General features: G+C 37.4%; 1 protein-coding gene across 1 annotated transcript in view; it reads left to right on the top strand.

Moving 5' to 3' along the window:
* Positions 1–16,912, top strand: part of MTHFD2L (methylenetetrahydrofolate dehydrogenase (NADP+ dependent) 2 like) — a 181,141-nt gene that overhangs the window by 13,773 nt on the left and 150,456 nt on the right. The window contains exons 2-3 of the mRNA XM_004383311.2: positions 7,342–7,526; positions 8,520–8,642. Coding sequence (XP_004383368.2) covers positions 7,373–7,526; positions 8,520–8,642 — 277 coding nt within the window. The 5' untranslated portion in view covers positions 7,342–7,372. The remainder of the gene's footprint in view (positions 1–7,341; positions 7,527–8,519; positions 8,643–16,912) is intronic.

The raw sequence follows: 16,912 nt of genomic DNA, 5'->3' as shown, positions 1-16,912 counted from the left end.
CATGGTCCCCAGACCCTCCCCCCTGCTACTCTGTCTCTGGAAGTGTTTGGTTGTATTCAGGCAACTTCTTAGCTTTGATTTAGTCTGAGGCCCTTTCTATTGACTCCCTCAGTCACTGAAGGAGGCACAGTCCAATATGGGATACATGAAGTATACAGGTCTTTATTAAGCGGCCTGGAATTAATGGAGGACCAATGGGAAAATGTCAGTATCAGTCCAGGTGCTGGAAGAGGTGGTAAACACACACATTATCTACCTCACAAGGTCTTAGTGCATGAACAAATAGGGTTTTTCAACAAGTATATTGTTGAGAAGAAAAAAAGGCAGAATATTAGCAACAACTCAAGTGTTCAGCCAAAGACAAATACAACCCCTAAGAGTTCTCCCTGGCTCCATTCTTGATCCCCTACAATCCTTTTTCCATACAGCAGCCAGAGTAGTATTTCCAAATGTAATCATGTCACTTTCCTGGTTAAAACCCCTCACTACATTCCCATTGTTTATTCATTTAATAAGTAGGTATTGAGAGCTTTCTATTGTAGGCAATAGGAACATAATAATTACAAAGCAAATTGCCTGCTTTCATGGAAAATACATCCTAGTTGAAGACATAAGCAAATTTAAAAAAAAAGCAAATGTTTAACATATCATGTATAAAATAACGCAGGGCCAGAGTTGTGATTTTATATGAGGGGCAAGGGCTAGGGTATCACTTCTCTGATAAATCAGGCAAGATTTGGGCATAAGTCATGTAGATATCTAGGGGAAAAGAATTCTAAGCCCAGGGAACATCAAGTGTAAAGACCTTGGGGCATGCCTTAGGCACATGAATCTGCCTACCATGTTTAAGGAGTAACAAGGCTAGTGGCTGCAGCGGAAAGAACAAATGGAACAGGACAGGTCATGAAGTCACAGAAGTAGTGAACATCAGATCACATAAGATCCTGCAGGCCTTTGAAAGGCCTACTCTGAGTGACATGGGAAGCCATTGGCGGTTTCGAAGTGACATGACCTGACTTTCATGTAAAAACTATGGAGGATCCACTCTCTGGGAGCGAGGGTTGAAGCAGGGATGCCAGTTAAGAGACGAGTGCAGTATAGCAGGCAACTGATAATGGTGGCTTGAACAAGGGGGTAGCAGTGGAGGTGGTAAGTAGTCTGATTCTGATTCTATTTTGAGGGTAAAGCCGTTGGGATTCATGGAGATTGGTTGTAGGGTATGAGAAGAACAGATGTCAAAGATGACTCCAAAGTTTTTGACCTGAGAAAGTAGAAGAAGGGAGTTTTAACTAAAATCAGTTCTCTAACAAGGTGTACAAGCCCTGCTTTAGCTTCATTGGTAAGGGATACTGTGCTTACCAGCTCACACAGTACACATCAGCTATACTGAACTTATTTCAGTTTATGAATCATACCATGTTCTTTCTGATTTCTGGGCCTTCAAATACACTATTCCCTCTTCCGGAAACACTCCCTTCTCTTTCTCACTCTCCACCCTCCCTAGTCTGTCCCTCCTTCACTCCCACACATCCCTCAAGTCTCAACTTGGAAGACACTCTGGAAAACCTTTTCTGACCCCCCTACCCTGAGGGAACCCCCTCTGTTACTAATTACCATAGTTGCCTTTTGTAGTATTTTAACTCCTCATTAAAATTATTGTCTCCCCTACTAGACTCTAAGCTCTGTAAAGCAGGAAGTTTATGTTTGCTATTATATCCTCAATGCCTAACACATTGTGTGTGTTTATTAAATATTTGTGGAATTATCGAAGAAGAGTTCATTTTTTATAGTATTACAATTTGTTGTAATTATTATGCAACCACTGAAAAAAATAATTATAAAACAGTAGCAATGTGTGAAAATATTCATGGTATAAAGTTAAATGAGGAAAATGAAAATGAAAAATTGTCGGTACATAGTTGTAGCGGTTAAAATGTGCATGCATATGGATAAAGATTAAAAAGGAACATGCAAAATAAAATGGTGACATAGGTAGTATTCTGGATGCGTATCTTTCTATCTTAAAATGTTTTTTACATGTTATCAAGATAGATTTTCTTGAATTATATTGAAAGTGAGTAGACAGAAAATATTTGTAAGACATACGAAAAGGAAAAAGAATAATAATAACAATTAACAACTTTGTACCTGCCATCAAGTTTAAGAAAAAGAGCGTTACCACTATCGACATGCTCTCTGAAATCCTCCCCTATCCAAAGCCTTATCCTTTCCCACAGAGTTAAACACTGTCCTGAAAGTTGGATTTATAGTTCCACTGCTTTCCTTTATCATTTAACCTCTAAACATTACATTATTTACTTTTGGGTGTTTTAAAATTTTATATAAATAGAATAATACTGAGCATAAACTTCCCACCCCGTCTTTTTTCTTCCCCCAACTCAAAATTAAGTTATTGGGAACCATCCGTGTTATTACACAGAGTTCTAATTAATTTACTTTCCCTGATAAATAGGAACCATCCAAGTTATTATATGGAGCTGTAATTACTTTCCCTGTTGTATAGTATTCCATTGTTTGAATATGCTGTTAAAAAAAAACAACCCATTGCTGTTGAGTCAATTCCAATTCATAGCAATCCTATAGGACAGTGTAGAACTCCCCCACAGGGTTTCCAAGGCTGTAAATCTTTACACAAGCAGACTGCCACATCTTTCTCCCCTGGAGCGGCTGGCGTGTTTGAACTGCTGACCTTCCAGTTAGCAATGGAGTGCTTAACCTCTGCACCACTAGGGCTCCTGATTGAATATGCTATAGATGGTGGATATTTGGGTTTCTTCCAGATGTTTTTGTTTCATTTTATTTTTATGACTACAAAAAGTACTGTTATAAACATTCTTGTATATATTCTGTGGTACATATGTGTCAGAGTTTCTCTATGTTGTGCATCCAGGAATGGAATTGCTGGATCAGAGGTTACATATATGTGTATTCAATTCTTGCCAAATTGTTTCCCAAAGTGGTTGCAAGAGTTCCAACATCCACTAGTGATATATAAGAGTTCCTGTTGCTCCACCCCTTTGTCAATACTTGACACTGTCAAAGTTTTAAACTTTAACCAATTAGTTAAATGGCATTTCATTGTGGTTTTGGTATGCATTTCCCTAACTACTAGAGTTTAGACATCTTATCATATGTTTATTGGCCATTTGGAGTTTCCCTTCTAATTAAGGCCTGTTCATCTCCTTTGATCATTTTTCTATGGGGTTATTTATCTGTGTCCAATTATCTGTGTTACTTATGCATTCTGAACACGAATTTTATATTGGTTATATATGAACGGCAAATATCACCAGTATGTGGTTTATATTTTCACTTATTTTATGGTTAACTTTGGATGAAAAGATCTTAATTCTAATATAAAATTCAACCATCTTTATCTCTAGAGTTTGCACTTTTTGTATCTTAAAAAAACCTTCACCGTCCCTGATAAAACTTCTGTCACAGAACACAACAGGACGCACAGTCAATGAAACAGACTGGCTTAGGAATTGCCAGGAACTTTTGAGACACTCCATAGCCTAGATCTAAAAATCCCAGTGTTTCGTTATAAAAACATCTATCATGTGATTCTGCAGAGCCTGGTTAAGAGCCATTGATTTAGGCCTCCATAATTCTCAAAGGAAGAATCCTCACTCTAGTGTTCCTGATAGGAGGTCATCTATTTTCTGTAAGAATAAATACTGGCAGTGAGGGAGAACTCTTCTACATTTCAAATGGTTCCACTGTTGGACAGCTCTTATTACTAAAAAGTACTTTCATCTGTAGAATCTAATGTAGTCTTTGTTCAAGGGTCCTAAATCTGCTTTTTGTTATTATGTAGACTATAGTCTAATTACTTCTTCTCCATAAAGGCCCTTCAAATGTTTGAAGACTCCAACCATGTCCACCAATCACCATACAATTTCCAGCCTTTCTCTTCTCAGTTTATGTGGCATGGATGTCAACTCTCTCATCATCCTTGTCAACAGCTCCAGTTTGTAAGTGCCCCTCTTAAAACAAGCTGCAAGAAATAATAAGTATGGCTGGGCACGTGGTCTAATCAGAGCACACAACAGGGAAATGATACTACCCCAGTGATAGCCTCTATGTTTTTGTCCATGCTACTGCCTAGAATTATATCAGCCATTTGGCAATAAATCACAGTTAGCTGAATAACTATATGTCCTGATTTGTCCTAGATCAACCTCATTGAAACTCTTCTATTATTTTTCCATTCTTAACAAAATATTAACATTAAAATCAAATAAACTGAATGAATTTGATAAATTTCTACTTGATACTTCCAACTTTTATTATGATCATATCTAATAGTGTATGAAATGCATGTGCAGTTAATCAAGCTCCTAATTTAATGTGTAAATAAACCTAAAAGATGATCAGCAATAACCCACTCTTTCCCTATCCCTTTCCAGACACAAGGATAAATAGCACCTCCTATTCAAAGACAGGAGACAAAGTACTCACTTATAAAATGAAGTGCTATTGGCCCCCAGTGGCTAGGAACAGTTAACTCCTTTCAGTCTCTGGTGGTGGCGGAGAAGTATTGGACAATGCTGCTTCTGCCAGTCAGTTGGTGTATCAGACAATTTTTCCACCAGAAGATGTATAAATTCACCAGACTCTCCAATTGGTGAGATTGATAAAAAAAAAAAAACAGGTTTATGTGAAATATACAACCCTAGCTCACACATTATCTGATTTTAAACCACACAGTATCCCCTTATTCTGTTTGAACGACTGCCCCTTGGTCTACGTACAGGTTCCACATGAGCACAATTAAGTGTTCTGGAATTCCCATTCTTTGCAAAGTCGTCCATAATTTGTTATGATCCCCACAGTCAAATGCGTTTTCATAGTCAATAAAACACAGGTAAACATCTTTCTGGTATTCTCTGTTTTCAGCCCAAGATCCATCTGACATCAGCAATGATAGCCCTCATTCCACATCCTCTTCTGAATCTGCCTTGAATTTCTGGCAGTTCCCTGTCTATGTACTGCTGCAACCATTTTCGAACAGCAAATTTTACTTGCGTGTGATATTAATGACATTGTTCGATAATTTCCACATTCCTTTGGATCACCTTTGTTTGGGATGGGCACAAATATGGCTCTTTTGCAGTCAGTTGGCCAGGAAGCTGTCTTCCAAATTTCTTGGCATAAATGAGTGAGCGCTTCCAGAGTTGCATCCGTTTGTTGAAACATATTAACTGGTATTGTGTCAATCCCTGGAGCCTTGTTTTCTGACAGTGCCTTTCTTGCAGCTTGGACTTCTTCCTTCAATACCATCAGTTCTTGATCAAATGCTGCCTCCTGAAATGGTTGAACATTGACAAATTCTTTTTGGTCTAGTGACTCTTGCGTATTCCTTCCTTCTTCTTTTTATTCTTCCAGCAGCACTCAAGATTTTGCTCTTAGAATCCTCAGTATTACATCTCAAGGCTTTAATTTTTTTCTTCAGTTCTTTCATCTTGAGAAATGCTGAGCGTGTTCCTCCTTTTTTGGTTTTCTAACTCCAGATCTTTGCACATTTCATTATAATACTTTACTTTTGTCTTCTTGAGCTGGCCTTTGAAATCTTCTGTTCTGCTCTTTGACTTCATCATTTCTTCCATTCACTTTAGCTACTCGACATTCAACAGCAAGTTTCAGAGTCTCCTCTGACATCCGTTTTGATCTTTTCTTACTTTCCTGTCTTTTTCATGACCTTTTGTTTTCTTCATGTATAATGTCCTTAACGTCATCCCACAACTCATCTGGTCTTAGGTCATTAGTGTTCAATTCATCAAATCTATTCTTGAGATGGTCTCTAAACTGAGGTAGGATGTACTCAAGGTTGTACTTTTTTAAAAATATTCTTTTAACTTCAGCTTGAACTTGCAGATGAACAATTGATGATCTGTTCCACAGTTGGACCCTGGCCTTATTCTGACTGATGAGATTGAGCTTCTCCATCATCTCTTTCCTCAAATGTAGTCAATTTGATTCATTGTATTCCATCTGGTGAGGACTACGTGTATAGTTGCCGTTTATGTCGTTTAAAAAAGATATTTGCAATGAAGAAGTCATTGGTCTTACAAAATTCTATCATGTCATGTGATCTCCGGCATTGTTTCTATCACCAAAGCCATATTTTCCAACTACCAATCCTTCTTTGTTTCCAGCTTTCGCAGTCCAATCACCAGTAGTTATCAATGCATCTTGATTGAATGTTTGATCAATTTTAGACTGCAGAAGTTTGTAAAAAAACTTCAATTTCTTCATCTTTGGCCTGAGTGGTTGGTACGTAAATTTGAATAATAGTCATATTAACTGGTCTTCCTTGTAGGCATATGTATATTGTACTATTATTGACAGGCTTAGTGACCCTGAAATAGACCATCACATTAAGTACTTATAATCTATCAGGAAACAATGTTCTGTGCAGTTTTTCTGTTAGAAATGATGTCAGATTTTGGGGGAACAACCTAGCTGTCTATTTACTAAGCTGGTCTCTACCATAATCACTGGCAAGCCTGGTAAGTCTGAGAGCTGTTGTTAGCAGTTGGCCTGGGTCTGTGGAATAAAATTTTCCTTGAGTAAGCTAAAAGGATCGTGAGGATGGTGCAGGACCGGACAGTGTTTAGTTCTGTTGTACACAGGGTTGCTACGAGTCGGAACCAACTGATGGCACCTTACAACAACAACAACAAGCTAGAAGAGTTGTGTATTGTGGAGCTCATGACTTCAGGTTCTTTTACATGATCTGCCAACCAAAAGAATGAACTAACTCAGCCTTAGGGCTGCAAGACAGTTGTTGTTGTTGTGTGCCAGTGAGTTGATTCCAACTTATAGTGACCCTATAGGGCAGAGTAGAACTGCTCTGTAGGGTTTCCTTGGCTGCACTCTTTATCGGATCAGTAGGGTCACCTATACACAATCTGAAGCAGAGCTTTGAAGATGGGTGCTACTTTTAACTATGCTGTGCTGATCTGCCTCTTCTGAAAAAATAGTAGAAACTTATAGTGTCAATATTATAGCCTAGATCTTGAGTATGTGGTTTGATAATTTAAAAAATATATAGATGAAAATTTTGAAGAAATGTATGCAGTAGATAGATTATAATGTAGAACTAAAAGGCAGAGTTGGAATCCTTCACAAAATTATGAACATATTTATAAACCTGAAGAAAACATGTCAAATATAATTGAAACAAATTAAATTTTGGATGCTCACTTGGAGAAGAATCACAGATGTTTTGCTCACTCTTGTACCTTAAATGTACACAGTTGAATGTTCCTTATTGTCTTTTTAGTACTCCATTTATTCTTTTGTTTTCCATAGACATGAAGCCATTATTATCTCAGGAACTGAAATGGCCAAACAAATCCAGAAAGAAATACAGCGAGGTGTGGAATCATGGATTTCCCTTGGGAACAGAAGACCTCACCTCAGTATCATTCTAGTGGGAGACAACCCAGCAAGCCACACGTACGTCAGGAATAAGATAAGAGCTGCCTCTGCTGTAGGTGGGTATGTGTTTTAGTTGTAATTGTTCCTAAGTGTGTTTACTGTTTTTACTTTGAAGTATGAAAAGTATGATTGATAACTGTCAAGTACGTACCATTTAAATAACATGTATTATCGTTATCATTAGAGATTATTGCCAAAGTTTGTGTTTATTTCTTACTATTTTCTTTTAAATTTCTTTATAGAATCAGTCCTATGTGATCTCAGAGCCTATGGTAAGATGTCAGAGGAATAATTTTCATTTAAAGGGCCTGTCTTTGTTACTTGCTTTGATCAAATAATAAAACCAGTTCAGTTCGTTCTGTGGAAATTGGCCTTCTGGTGGTGGTGGTAATAATTATTTTTACCTATAACTTTTTAAATCTACTAACGGCTGTTGTTGTTAGCTGCCATCAAGTCAGCCCTTAACTCATGGTGACCCCATGCACAAGTAATGAAATACTTCCCAGTCCTGTGCCATCTTCATGAATTGGACATTGTTCCATTGTGATCCATAGGGTTTTCCTTCGCTGATTTTTCAGAAGTAGATCACCAGGCCTTTCTTCCTAGTCTATCTTAGTCCAGAAGCTCCACTGAAACTGGTTCAGCATCATAGCAATACCCAAGCCACCACTGATCAACAAGTGATAGCTGTGCATGAGGTGCATTTGCCAGAAATAGAAACTGGATCTCCCATATGGAAGGTGAGAGTTCTACTACTAGACCACCAATGTCTCTGTCTGCTAACAGTTGTTATTGTTGAGTTGATTCATACTCATAGCAACCCCATGTGACAGTGTAGCTTATCAAAAGTAAGTGCAATTTGTCATATGAATCACGAGAAAACAACTCTAGTATTTGAAAAATCCCTCCTCATGGTAAGTTGAACACCATCTTTGCAGAACTGCCTTTTCTTCCACCAGAACAGGAGCAGAAGAAACCAATTGCACACCATAAAAAAACAAAACATATCTTTATTAGTCAAATGACTTTTTCTGCTTCTTTTCTTCCAGGTATCTGCAGTGAGCTCATTCTAAAACCTAAGAATGTTTCTCAGGAAGAACTTTTGGATATAACTGATCAGTTGAACATGGACCCAAGAGTCAGTGGTATATTAGTTCAGTTACCACTGCCAGGTACATGATGCTCTTCTATACTATGTCTGGGTTTGGCGAGGAGAAAGGGCATCTTTTAATATTTGCAGGTACTGCAGAAAATTTATGAAATATGGTTAGAAGGGGACTAGCTATTACACTAGCAGGTAATAAGTGACAGTTTTTGAAATGTTGTAAGCTCATAGTGACTGGAAACTGTGAAAGAAAAATTTAGGCATTAGTAATACAGGCAGTCTTTGATTTCACAGTAGTGCAGGATCATAAAAATGATCATGCAAGCTGAAACAAGGCAAAGTGATTTCAGAAAATTACAATTGTTCTGCGACCTTTGAAAGTGTTTCTCAAAACATTAAAAACTCCCTTATTGTTAGTTATAAATGTATAGGAAAATGAAAAAATAGTAAAACTGATATTTATTCAGTAAACTGTAATTTAAAACATTATAAAACTTGAGAATTAAAGAGTTTTATGTCTTTGTAAAGACTTATCAAGAATAGTTTGAATAGTATGTGCTTTCTTCTCATCTTGTAACTTAAGATGCAGAGTGAGCATCTTTTCTATGCCTTGGAGAATTGTCAGATTCCTTTCTGAGTTTGGATCAGATTCCAACAATTTGTCCTGTGCATTGTCAAAGGTGTGAAATAATCTCTGATAGTTCCTTTATTAATATGAAGTTTTTTGCCCTTGTCCCTTCCTCTGGGACATCTTCATCTTTTTCGTCCCAACTACTTTCCTCATTTGTGTTGATAAATTCACCTTCACTAAGTTCCCCTGGCTGCATTAGCTAGAGCTCTTTAATGGCGGAAGTGTCAACTTTTCCACAGTCACCTATTTCTTCTACAACTCCATTTATATTCAGTTTGAATCCTGTTGAAGTAAGTTTACCCTACCTACCCATAGGTCGACTCATGGTGACTTGACGTGTTACAGAGTAGAAGTGCTCCACAGGATTTTCTTGGCTGTCTTTACTGAAGCAGATTGCCAGGAGTTTCTTCCATGGCACTTCTGGGTGGGTTTGAACTACCTTTAGTTTAGTAGTCAAATACGAACTGCTTGTACCACCTAGGGACTGAAGTGATGTTTATATTCATTGAACTTTTTCAATATAGTTCGTACTTTGACTTCTTTGCTTTGCCTTTGCCATTTTCAGATCGTCTGATCAAATCCAGTTTCACCTCCAGCATTATCATGTTTTGTTTCTTTGTTGTACTTTCATCTTTGTTGGCCAGTTTGCTCCTTGGATTATCCATTTTTGTAAAATGTCTTGTAGGTTTATCAGTGGGAGATGAGGAGGTAACACAACTACAGCTTTACTGTCTGTGTGAACTGAATTACAAATATGCAGTGACCAATCACTGATAGACTTTGAAAGAAATGATGTGATTGGTCACTGATTATGTTGTACATATGTTATTTTTTGTAGTGATTTGTGGAGTAAAGAGATAACAATGAAGTTTGTAACTTATACAGTTACAGTTAATATACCATGATAACTGCCATTTGAACTGTGTTGTTGGGGGATTGGTGTTATTTAACTAAATTGTGGTCACTGAAATTTATGCATATCAGAGGACTGTGCAAAATGAGGACTGCCTACATAGATTGCTGCAGTTTTACAAAAATTTTAGTTCTTCTGTAAGGTTTGACCAACAAATATATGTCTTGCAGAAAGTAGAGCTGTATGGTGTTATGGCCTGGGATCTTTATTTGGTATTAATTTTTTGATTTATGTGATAGTATAACTTAATATCATGTTACAGCTTTTGTGCCGTTTAAATTACACCAAGAATACCAAACCTATTGCCATTGAGTTGATTCTGACCCATAGCGACCCTATAGGACAGAGTAGAACTGCGCCATAGGGTTTCCAAGGAGCAGCTGGTGGATTTGAACTGCCAACGTTTTTGTTAGCAGCCAAGCTCTTAACCACTGTGCCACCAGGGCTCCGCAACAAGAATGCACATTTCCAATTCTTTGGCTCCAGTATAGCTGCATACTACCAAAAATCATAAAGTTGGGAAGGATCTTAGAAGTTATAAGTTTTCCCCCAAGAAAATGCTTCTAACAGATAATTCCATAGATCTGTCATGTTGAGATTAATGTGAAATCACTGACTTTTATAACTAGAAAAGGAATTTAACACATGTAACATTCTTATTTTATATCATAGAAAACTGAGGTCTAGAGAAAGTCAAGGGTTTCTTAACATCACACATCTTTCAAAACATTTTAACATGGATTTGAACCCAGTTGTTTGGCTTATGCAAAACAAGTTTTTTTTTTTTTTTTTTTGTACTGTGTGTTCCAAGCATGCTCCTTATGGTTTTCCAGTTTGGAATTTCTTCAACTTTCATTTATAACACTCAAATATTTATATAAAGCGTGTCACAAATTTCCAAATAGCTGCATTATATTTAGTTTGTCTTTTAAAAAATTCAGTATGTATCTTTAGGAATTTTACCCCTGTATGGGCAACATAATGCTCCCTGGTGGCACAGTAGTTAAAGCCCACAGCTGCTAACCAGAAGGTCCATGGCACGAACCCACCAGCCGCTCCGAGGGAGAATGATGTGGCAGTCCACTTCCGTAAAAATTTACAGCCTTGGAAAACCTATGGGGCAGTTCTACTCTGTCCTAGAGGATTGCTACGTGTCAGAATAGACTTCATGGCACTGAGTTTGGTTTTGGGATGGGCAACATAAGGAGCCCTGGTGGCACAATGGTAAGCGCTCAGTTGCTAACCAAAAGGTGAGCGGTTCGAGCCCACCCAACAGCTCTAAGAAAAGACCTGGTGGTCTGCTCCCTTAAAGATTACAGCCTTGGAAACCCTATGGGGTAGTTCTACTCTGTCTACAGGGTCACTATCAGTTGGAATCTACTCCACAGCACACAACAACATGGGCAACATTCCTTCTTTGACGAATTTATTAGCAGTTTGCCACTAGAAGGCACTGGTGATCCATCTGTAAACCAAAAACCAACCCCACTGCCTTATAGTTGATTCTGATTCAGAGCGACCCTATGCACAACACAACGAAAACTGCCCAGTCCTGCACCCTCCTCACAGTCATTGCTGTCTGAGCCCATTGTTGCAGCCACTGTATCAGTTCATCTCCTTGAGTGCCTTCCTCTTTTTCACTGACCCTGTACTTTACCGAGTGTGATGTCCTTCTCCAGGGACTGGTCCCTCCTGATACCATGTCCAAAGTACGTGAGACAAAGTCTTGCCATCCTCACTTCTAAGAAGCATTCTGGCTGTACTTCTTCCAAGACAAATTTGTTTGTTCTTCTGGCAGTCCATGGTATATTCAGTATTCTTCACCAACACCATAATTCAAAGGCATCAATTCTTCTTTGGTCTTCCTGATTCATTATTCAGCTTTCACATGCATATAAGGTGATTGAAAATACCATGGCTTGGGTCAGGCGCACCTTAGTCCTCAAAGTGAGGTCTTTGCTTTTCAACACTTTAAAGAGGTGTTTTGCAGCAGATTTGCCGGATTCAATACATTGTTTGATTTCTTGACTGCTGCTTCCATGCACGTTGATTGTAGATCCAAGTAAAATGAAATCCTTGACAACTTCACTGTTTTCTCCATTTATCATGATGTTGTTTATTGGTCCACAAAATAATAGTGACTAACATTTATTATATTAAATATTTTATTATGCATCAGGCACTTCAGACTTTTTAACTTATTGAATCCTCACAATAATCCTATGGAATTAAGCTGTTATTATGTACATTTTACTGATGAGGAAATTGAGGCACAGAGAGGTTAAGTAACTTTTCCCAAGGTCACAGAGCTGGTAAATAATTGAATTGGGATTTGAATCCAGGCAGGCTAGTTCCCAAGCCAATACCCTTAACCATTATTTTAGCATCTTCACTAGCATTACTCAGTTGGCTAATGAATAATGTGTGCTTACTATCAGGCAGATACTCCTTTACATGGATTATTTTATTTAATCCTCAAAATAGCCTTATAGGGGTAGGAATTATCTTCCTCTTTTTGCAGAGGAGGAGACTGCGGCAAAGAGAGGTTAAGTGAATTGCCCGTATCACCTGCTGGTAAATGGTAGAGCCAGGCCGCAAACCCAGGCATTCTGATTCCAGAGACTGCCTTCTTAACCTTAAGGCTATGTTAACTGCCTCTCAAACATTATAAGGCATACTATAAGCACATATGTTTCAAGAATTAGCATATAAATTTCAGCTATTCCTAGTGCATGTAACCATCATCTCTACCAAAACTATTTCAGTGATCTCGTATCTGGTCTTCCTGTTTCTACCTTTGTAATGTTTTTTTTTTGTTGTTGTTGTTCTTGTTTGTTTTATTTTGTTATACCCTGTTCAAAAATAGTATTTCTATCTTTGTTCATAATTTCTTTTTGAGAAAGTTCCAAAATTATAGCAATGAGATTAAAGAACCAGAAATTGGTTGCTGTTGAGTGGATTCTGACTCATGGTGACACAGTGTGTTTCAGAGTTGGCCTGTGCTCCATAGGGTTTTCATGGCTTTGACCTGAAGCAGATCACCTGTGAGATTAAAGACAGATATTAAATATACTATTCCTTCTGAAATGGCCTGTGTTTTATTTCAATAATTGTGTAGTGGCACATTCTTGCTAGCAGAAGATTCCATGTGGATGCATGTGGCTTGAGTTTATGATCCAGATTTACTATTTACTGACTGTACTTAACTTTGATGAGTTTCATTTTCCTCATTGTAAAAAGATGATTGAAAATAGACCCTTCATTCAACTTGTTTGGGACATACAATTTGTTGGTAAATAGAAAAAGTTATAGTAGGAAATCATAACAAATGCATATTTACATTACATATTATAATATAAAGCCATTCATTTGCCAATGTTGTGATGTAGGGCAAATTCTCTTTGTTGTTGCTGTTGTTAGGTGCTGTCAAGTCAGTTCCAACTATAATGACCTTATGGATAACAGAATGTAACATTGCCCAGTCCTGCACCACCCTAACAATAGTAGGTATGTTTGAGCCCATTGTTGCAGCGCCTGTGTCATTCCATCTCTTTGAGGGTCTTCCTCTTTTTCACTGACCCTCTACTTTACCAAGCATGATGTCCTTCTCCAGGAATTGGTCCCTTCTGACAATATGCTGAAAGTAAGCTAGACGAATTCTCACCATCCCTGCTTCTTAGGAGCGGTCTGGCTGTTATTCCTCCCAGACATATTTGTTTGTTCTTCTGACAGTCCATGGTGTAGTCAACATTCTTTGCCAACAATATAACTCAAATTCAGTTCTTCTTCAGTCTTCCGTTTTCATTGTCTAGCTTTTGCATGCATATGAAGCAATTGAAAATACCATTGCTTAGGTCAGACACACATCAGTCTTCAAAGTGACATCTTTGTTTTTTAACACTTTAAAGAGGTCTTTTGCAGCAGATTTACCCAGTGTAGTCGTCATGTGATTTCTTGACTGCTGCTTCAGGTCTCTTTAGGAACCACTAATTAGAATGCTGCACCATCTCTGACATTAATAATACCTATGATTCATTGCTTATAATTGTCAGTTTGAGGTGAAACTATCTGAGTAAAAATTCATCTAGATTTTTGTAATGTCCCTGAGTTTTTCATAGGTGTCTATCCCTTTTTAAGGTCATTACCAATACTTTTTAGTTCTCATGAGTCATTCCAGAACATTCAATTTACTTTTCATAGAAATAACACCTATATTTTTTTCACACTCTACTGTCATTTTTCGGTATCATTTTTATTTAAATTATATAAACTACTATGAAAGAACTAGCAAAAACAGTTTGGAGAATACACACAATTATCTCTTGGTTATCATGAAACTAAACTGCTAGGGGTTGTTGTTGTAAAAATAGTTTACCATCTACCCTCTGATATGTTCCCAAGCCCTGGGCATCAGCTTCTATGTTTTAGAGAAAAAAGGGAACTTATTAGTCGTTTTGGTAGGTTGACTACGTGGAAGTGGATTAAGATAGACTTTCCTGTTCATATCTCATTGTTATAATGAGCAAAGAAAACAATGAGGAATTAACAAATGAAACAACTCTAGTAGATTACACTTACTCTGATTTTATATCATTTGTCTAATAATGGAATAATTCCAAATTATTTCATGATTAGAATTCTGAGATATTTTTTCACAATTAGGGCAAAGTCCTAAGTAAAAGATAGTCTGAATTAGAATTACTATAATTCTAATGTCGGAGGACAGCCTAAGAATTGCATAAGGATTAAACAGAATGTGCAAGCAGTCTTCATGTATCACATTTGGGTAGAACCTGGAAACATGAGAAAGAATCCTGTCCTGTTTGGTGGTAATGAATCTTCCACAGGCTAAGCCCCTGTTTATGTTTAGGTGCTGTGCAACTTTGGTCAGGATTAGAAGTTCTCACAATATAATTTGTGAATCCACAGTCACCCAGCCTGGCTATCTATCCTGTAGCTGGTCCTGAAACCAGAGAGAAATAAAAACAACTATATGGTGATGCTTCCCTGTTTGGGTCCTGACTGTGCTTAAGATTCTATCAGTATCAGTAAGTGATCATTTTGTCAAGGCCAGAAAGATGTTTGCAATTCATGTTATATTACTTTTTTCTCCTAAATAAACATTATTTGTTTTTAGTGTTTATTGAGTTATACCTATTAAACTGACATTATATTAAAAATTAAATCTATTTTAATGATTAGTAACATTAGAGGAATATGTTTCTTTAACCTGTACAAATAGTCACTGCCAATCATTTGAAAACAAGCATGTAGAGTGAAAAAAAAGTGGAATAATGATCTTTTAAAATGTAACCAGTGATATCCTTTTCAAAAGGAGCTCTGATGGCACAATGGTTAAGTGCTGGGCTGCTAACCGAAAGGTCGGTGGTTTGAATGCACTGATGGCTGCACGGGATAAAAGACCTGGCAATCTGCTCCCTGTAAAGATTGAACACCAAAATCCATTGCCGTCGAGCGGATTCCGACTCATAGTGACCCTAAACGGCAGAATAGAAATCCCCCATAGGGTTTCTAAGACTATAAATTTTTTATGGAAGAAGACTGCCACATCTTTCTTCCATGGAGCAGCTAGTGGGTTCGAATCCCTGAACTTTAGGTTAGCAGCCAAGCGCTTTGACTACGATGCAGCAGGGCTCCCCCATAAAGATTATAGCCTAGGAAACCCTGTGGAATAGTTCTACTCTGTCCTATAGGGTCACTGTGAGTCGGAATCGCCTCAGTGGCACACAACAACATCCTTTTCAAACTAAAGCAATGAAAGGGAAGTTATAATAGCAATCTTGAAACACACTGGAATCTTGCTATAAATATTTGTTGTTGTGTGGGATTTGGTACAGGGTGAATTTGGTTCAAGGTTTAAATGATATGAATTGTGTGAAAGCATTTTGGTTTAAGCCTGGAAAACAACACTTAATGAAATTTTAATATGGTATTTCACAACTACTACTCCCATAACAACAACTAGTACTAGTACCACTAATGGCAAATATTTACTATTTTCCAAGTACTGCACTAATTTACTTTATATACAATGACTCATCTAACACTTAAACAACACTTATCAGTGGGTGCTTTCTTTATTCATGTTTTATAGTTAAGGAAACTAAATTAACTGAGTAATATGTATAAGGTCACAGAACTAGGGAGTGCAGACCAGTGCCAGGAGAACCAATTCCACTGTTTCTTCAATAGCAAACATGGTCCTACAATAGGGATTCCAAGGTGAGCATCAGGAGAGATGCTTTCTCACCCCCAGTACTTGTTGATTCCTGGGAAATCTACTTCCCATACATTTATGAAACACAATTATTGTTTTCATACATTTATGAAACACAATTATAGGTTGAATGGGGAACTGTCTTTTTCTGAAATAGTTTTTCAGATGTTTCCCTACAGTTGTATAGTTCAAAGTCTTTAAGGCTTAACACCACCTTGCATTTTATTTATGTAAGGGAACTGGACAGAGAAATAGGAGTGAAATAAAGGATTAAAGGGTTAAATCTAAAGGGGGTGAGTAAAAAGGGTTGGAGTTCACTGTGCAGATTTAACTAAAAGAAAACGTCTTAGAAATTAGTAGACTGAAAAATGTGGGTATTGGCCTAATTAGTAAGCGTGTAGATATGTACATTGGTCCAAAACTTGATTTTTTATTTAGAGAAAAAAAAAAGTCTTGTTATAATTGCTTTTATTGAGAGATTACCAAATTTATGTATGCAAGATACTTATTACGCTATTTTTAGAGGCCTTCAGCTAGTTGGAAGTTTTATCACCC

The sequence above is a fragment of the Trichechus manatus genome, unplaced genomic scaffold, assembly GCF_000243295.1.
Source record: "Trichechus manatus latirostris isolate Lorelei unplaced genomic scaffold, TriManLat1.0 scaffold00108, whole genome shotgun sequence".
Taxonomy (NCBI): Eukaryota; Metazoa; Chordata; class Mammalia; order Sirenia; family Trichechidae; genus Trichechus; species Trichechus manatus.
This window is presented reverse-complemented; position numbering and strand designations above follow the sequence as displayed.